The sequence below is a fragment of the Acyrthosiphon pisum genome, chromosome A1, assembly GCF_005508785.2.
Source record: "Acyrthosiphon pisum isolate AL4f chromosome A1, pea_aphid_22Mar2018_4r6ur, whole genome shotgun sequence".
Lineage (NCBI taxonomy): Eukaryota > Metazoa > Arthropoda > Insecta > Hemiptera > Aphididae > Acyrthosiphon > Acyrthosiphon pisum.
Genome location: NC_042494.1, coordinates 89,851,795 through 89,858,346, shown reverse-complemented (window position 1 = coordinate 89,858,346; position 6,552 = coordinate 89,851,795). Strand labels below are relative to the sequence as shown.

General features: G+C 26.9%; 2 protein-coding genes across 2 annotated transcripts; one reads left to right on the top strand and one right to left on the bottom strand.

Moving 5' to 3' along the window:
• Positions 1 to 469: 469 nt before the first annotated feature.
• Positions 470 to 830, top strand: LOC103309413 (endothelial differentiation-related factor 1 homolog; the record flags this gene model as incomplete). Its single annotated transcript, XM_008184757.2, is given in 1 exon segment — positions 470 to 830. A coding segment is annotated over 1 exon segment (62 nt), but the record flags the coding sequence as incomplete, so codon positions are not given.
• Positions 831 to 1,896: 1,066 nt separating this feature from the next.
• On the bottom strand, positions 1,897 to 2,687 carry ACYPI22560 (TP53RK-binding protein-like). The gene is given in 1 exon segment (NM_001246154.1): positions 1,897 to 2,687. A coding segment is annotated over 1 exon segment (531 nt). The 5' UTR covers positions 2,549 to 2,687; the 3' UTR covers positions 1,897 to 2,017.
• Positions 2,688 to 6,552: the final 3,865 nt, after the last annotated feature.

Here is a 6,552-nt window from a genome sequence, read left to right as displayed (position 1 = left end):
AATCCATAAATTATTAGAAGTTTAAATTATATGCATGTCTATATGACATATAATAAAGAATCAGAAAAAGTACTATAAAATAAAGCAAAAGTAGATTATTACATTTTCAAGTATATGTTAAAGGTGTAAGGCTCTGTCCAACAGAAAGCGTTATTTTCACGCCACATGATTTTGTAATTTGTTACAACGCGGTGTTATTCACGCGTGTGAAATTACCATGCCAACGAGCTTTAATGCGCGTTATAACTCGTTCTGTTTGACAGAGCTTTTAATCATTGAAAATTGGGATTTTAATTTTTTACCTTATTTATTATGGAAAATATTTTAAAAAAAAACAAAGAATACTCATAAAGCATATTGTATTAAGATATTATTTATCAAAATATTTGAACTAAGTTTCATGTTGTATAGGTCTAGAATACATTTTCTTATGCATTCAATTTTAATAAATTAAAATGTATTGTTTCAGGTATAAAATTAAGAGGAAAAGATCGTGGCCAAGCGCTTCTGCCCCCTAGCACCAAGAAGTGACTGGCTTGGGGGAGTATTAACTCAAGTGTCACTAATTTCACATTAAATACTATTAATTATGCTTTAAATAAAAAAAATTGTTGTGACAAAAAATTACCTTTTATTTTAATTTATTTTACCTTTTTATTAAGTTTAAGCTGGTAATACAAATGGTGTAATATTTAATTACATATTAATTTTTTTTTGTAATAAACATTTTTCATATTATAGCATATTTTTAGTTTTGTGTGTATCTTGTACTTTGATATTCTGTTTTAAAAGCACAATTTTAAAATAAAAAGAGTTAAACTATATAAGTATTACTGTATTAGTACAATATTTTTAACTTGTGTATATCCAATACAGATTACTTGAAGTATAAAATATTGTCATGTCAATACTGCTGACTACCTCGAAAAAAAATATAAATTTATTAGATAATACTCAATTTGATATAAGAAGTGACCTAGGCAACCGACTACTAGCATAATGGTATGTGTATGTCATGACTTACTATGTGAGGATGACTAATAGTTGTTGCATGACTAAAACTGGTTGCCATCTGGATTCTGGGTACTTCTTATTTAAAAGAGTATATTATACATAATCGGTTCACTGTAATGAGGCATTTCATTCCATTCTATTAATTGACATAACTTGAATGATTTACCATAAAAATATAATGTCGATTCCCAGGACATATTGCTCATCATGGTTTGGTACATGTACTTATTGCTGGATTAAAAAGATCATTATAGTTTACTGGTTGGACCTTATTAACCTTCAGTAGGTCGCGCAGGTTAAAAATTTCCCTTGAATAAACATGTTATATATTTATTTCACATTTGTTTATTTTAAATTTAATATTTTTGTAAGTATATAACAAAAAAAGAATACTAAATGTAATTAATACTTTTAATTTTACATTTGTTTTATTTTTTACTTATTAGACAAATACATGGTATTTTATTTTAAGCTAACTAAAAAATTATTAATATTATTTTTATAATATATAACATATAAATAGAAGCTAGATAAAATCCCACCACACACTTATACCAACCTAAATAGTATTAAAACATAGGTAGTTTAAAATTAGTGGGCTAATAAATTACCCTGTAAGACCTACTGAAGTTTAACAGTAATTACTTGTTAGCTAATCAGTACATATGTACAGTACTAAGGGCACGTTTTACAACTCAGTTACGCCTAACCCACTGATTTTACCGGCAGAATTTGGTGGTTTAATCTTAGTTTAACGATTGTAATACAGGCACTAAGGGCTCTGTTAACTTTAGGAATGTCAGATAGTTGGTTTGATAATTGGTATTTAATATACATATTATATAGAAGGGTAAAGACACCACAGAAAAATAACTTCCTTTCTTGATTTTGAACTGTTTACAGGACTGACAATTTTATAAAAAGTAGGATCTAAGAAATATTAATCAATGGTATAAACAATTAAAGTAACATAATGAAATTATAATTATTCTAACTTCTAGTTTTACATTGTTAGAGTTTTACAAGCAATTCTAGTGACAATGGAATCAAGTAGACTGGAGTTTCCACTTTCTATTTGACTTATTCTGTAATAAGATTTTATATAATTTTCATCAATATTTTCTGTTATTTCTGATATATTTGTTTCACATCCTGTAATACATTTTTCTTGGAATATTTTCATTTCAGGAACATTGGAGTACTTTGATATAATTACAACTATCATGTCATCATCCTGGTCATTTGCGCTTGTATCTTTCAACGACTGTGTAATATTTTTTGAACTTGATAAATTGAACAAAATTTCATTAGCAAGGGACTTAGTTTTCATACAGGAGTTTTCACTGGACAAGTAAGCATTATTCACAGCAACTACAATCTGAAATGGATCGACAACCAATCTGCGGCTAATTAACACTGGTGATTTATCTTTGAAAATTGAACTCATGTTGTCTTTTAGCCATTTTATATTTTTGATATTTGTAAAATAGGATACACCCAAATATTTCCCGTTTTGCAGACAGTAAGCTTTCATTGTATTGAATGATTTTTTTTACCTTCACAAAAATGTAGTTTCAGTCGACAGTATTGCCTGGAATTACAAGTAAAACTTGTTGGGTCGATACTCGCTACAGGCTACAGCCAACTTCACAGTTTCACACTCGCTCGAGTACTCGTCAGTCGTCACTCGACTGTCAAATTACTTATCAGTCAAATCTCGAGGCTCGAATACTCTTTATTCCATGACAAAATAAGTAATAATAGTTACTATCTTTAATCGTGATCGTGGTACACAGTATATTATTAATTTATAATATGCATAAACCACAGACCAAGGTATACTATATAGAAATCTGTGGCATAAACACAGGACATTCAACAGACATTTCCCCCCCCCTCCGATATATTTTGTTGATGCTGACATTTCCCCTCTCAATTCTCATTTTTTTAAGTTTATAATTGACGAATAATAATATTGAATTTAATAATATAATATTATTTTTTTTTTAAATAAAATATAAAATATATAAACATTTTTTTATTTTCATAATTCATAAATATAATAGATTATAAATGTATATGTTTGATTCACTGAACTAGGTACTAATTAAAACAATAAAAATTTAAAAAAAAATAAGTATAAAATAAAATATAATTATTATAATTAATAATAATGGCTAAAAATTCCGACATAAAAATGATACATTTTGTAAAAAACATTTGATTAATGATTCTTTTGTTATTTCTATAAACACATATCATTATTTGTTAGTTAAAACTGTACCAATTTGAATATATTTAACAATTTAATAATTGCTTTTGAATTTGTTTCAAGTAGTTCAGTTGATCAAAAATATGTATCTATAATTTATTATATTTATGAAAATATTAGATAATGGGCAAAATAATAATTTCATACTAAATAATATAATGATAATATTATATTATTAAATGGTAAACTTTAAGAAAAAAATGGGGGAGAAATGTCCTACTAAGTAGGTATATACTATAACTAGTATATGATCTAAGGTTTTGCACGAATAGTTAATAGATATTGATATATGACATGTATAGAAAAATTAATAGTTTACCCATGGATTAAGATGATTTATCACAGGGGATCTACGATCTACCATGATAAATTAAATTTACCAAGGGATCTACTATCTGTCCTTCTAATAGAACAGGGATTTACTATTTAGGTGATACATCCAGTGGCATACATTTAATTGCTCGGGGGGGGGGGGAAGGCTCCTAGTATATTGTTTCAAAGGCAGATGAAAAATATTAAAAATCGTTAGTCACAGTTTTTTTTTATAAGCATTTAAAGTTCAAAAATTGACAAAATATGGAAAAATCACGAAAATTTGCAAGTTATTTCGAGTTAGAAATTCATAAAAATTTTTCTTTTTAAATCTAAGATATAAAAATGTAATACAAGATTCCTTATAAGATATTCTACATTTATCAAAAAAAAAATGTCTATAAGAAATGCAAATTATATTTTTATGATCGTTTGAAATTCAAATTTTTACAACATTGGATATTCACTCGATTTCTCATGTAGCGATTTCCTTATTTTGTTGTAATTCAAAAACGAATAACTGTAGATACATGAAAATTTTACAGAATGTTTATATTAGCATTTTCTATACATGATAAAATGTTGAAAATATTTTGACTCTTTTTGAGCTGTTTACGGACATTTTCAGTTTTTAATTTTTTTAGTTTTTTTTTCTATAAATATCAATAAAGTTTTATCTGTTGGGTAAAAAAGTGTAAAAATTTAATACAAAGCTCCTGATATATTGTTAAAATAGTAGTTGAAAAATATTAAAAATACATAGGCACAATTTTTTTTTATAAGCATTTAAAGATCGAATTTTGACAACATTTATCAAATTTAAAATTGAATAATTATTTTGTAGTTAAAAATGCATAAAATGTTCAACTTTTTTATCTAAGGATTGAAAATTTAAAACAAGATTCAATGTAAGTAGTTAATTCTGTTACCAAAAAATCTAAAAAATACATTTACACAGTTTATTTTTAAAGTCATTTTAAGTACAAATTTGGACGAAATTACATTTTAAAAACCAAGGCTGGGAAAGTTAACGATTTTTTTTAACTTGTTAAGTTAAGTTATTTTAAAATAATTAAGTTAAGTTAAGTTAAAATTTACTCGTATTTTTTTTCGTTAACTCGTTAAGTTAAAAGTTAATTTTGAAAAAAAAGTAACTTAACTTAGTGTAAAGTTAAAATTTGCTAATTTGCAAAAAAAAAAAAAATCCAGTCATATTATATGGTTTATTAGATAGTTTTTCTTTACGTCCAAGAAAATTACTGGGTAAATTTAAAATGATACATCAAAGTAAAAACACATTAAAAAATTTGCGTTATTCTTCGGACGAAAATTAACTTAATTTAGATATTTTTGGAATAAAATTAACTTTAAGTTAACACGTTAATCTTGAAAAAAGTAACTTATTAAGTTAAAAGTTAATTTGAAAAAAAAAGTAACGAGTTAATTAACTTAATTAAAATTAACTTAACGTTTTAACTTAATTTTAATTTTTAACTCGTTAATGCCCAGCCTTGTTAAAAACCTAGGATAACTATTTTAGTTATTTTGTTGTGATTGTATAATATTATTCGTGGGTACTTGAAACTTCTAAAGTATACTATTATATATCTATGATAGTACCACGGTTTTTTGTTGATGTATAACGCGTTATAAGTACCTAATAAATATTATGATATGATTAATTTGGAATTTATTATAGGTACCTATTATAGGTCAATTTTTTTTAAATACTTGTAATGATAGCCACTCTTCACAACGAGTTAATACAAGAACTAAGAAGAGTGTCATCATCATGTCCCTCAATATAATTTATTATATTATAACATTATATAATACGATCACACAGATATTTATATTATGATAAACATCTGTGGTCTTTTATGCTTATGTCCTTTACTCCTTCTATAGAAGTACCGTTATAATCTGTGCTCGGTTGATACCCTTCGACCACCGGCCAGATTCATACAGAGTCAGTCCCTCTGCGTTCGCCCTTGATGGCAGTCATACGTAATAAGCAATATCAATATGTGTTCATTGTAATGTTTTATATTTTAAATAATAAATATATTCTTTTAAGTATTTCAAATATATAAGTTGTGTTCTTAATAAAAAATAAATCAAAAGTGGTTTAATATCAAGCCTATTTATTCTTCCTTTGTTCATCGAACGTCTAACGGATCCTCAATCAAATTAGGGTGAGTCAATTTAGTATATAATTAAATCCTTATATATATATCAACGGAGGTGAATATATATATATACATATGAGAAGGTAGTAACTTGAAGTGTGTGACTGTGTATATACACTGCGTGCACAGTCCATTTTCACGTTACTACATACTATAGACTATAATATAATATTATGTCTTATACCTGGACTGACATACCGTCTCCGCTCAGAATCGTTTTTCTTATACAATGATATTGTATCATTGAATTCAAATTTAATACCATCCATTATACAGTGACCCACTTGTAACCTACTGTACAGCAGAGCGAAATCCACTTACCCACCTTTTTTTTTTTGGTCCTGGAGGTGGTCTGAACCTGACCCTCCCCCCCTGTATGTACACCATTGGATACATCCAACTGACTTCTATACAAACTACTTCTGTGCAATGAAAACTGTGGATTTTTTGGATTTTGCCGATTTTGGGTGACCGTTTGGCGGCTTGTGTAATGGTGCGTCCAAAGAAAAGATATTTGTCCAAGGGTGGTGCGCCTGCACAGTGCCAGTGTAGCACACTATATTATATTATAATATAATATTATTATTAATTTTATTCTTTTTTTTTGTCATGAATTGAATTTTCATCCTGTATTACTACTAAACTTTGGAACACGGTTTAAGATATACTTAAATATATCTAATACATTGTCTATGATCTAATAATATAGTACCTATATCTTAAACCATACTGTGGAAAATCTACTATCTAGTATTTAGCACTATA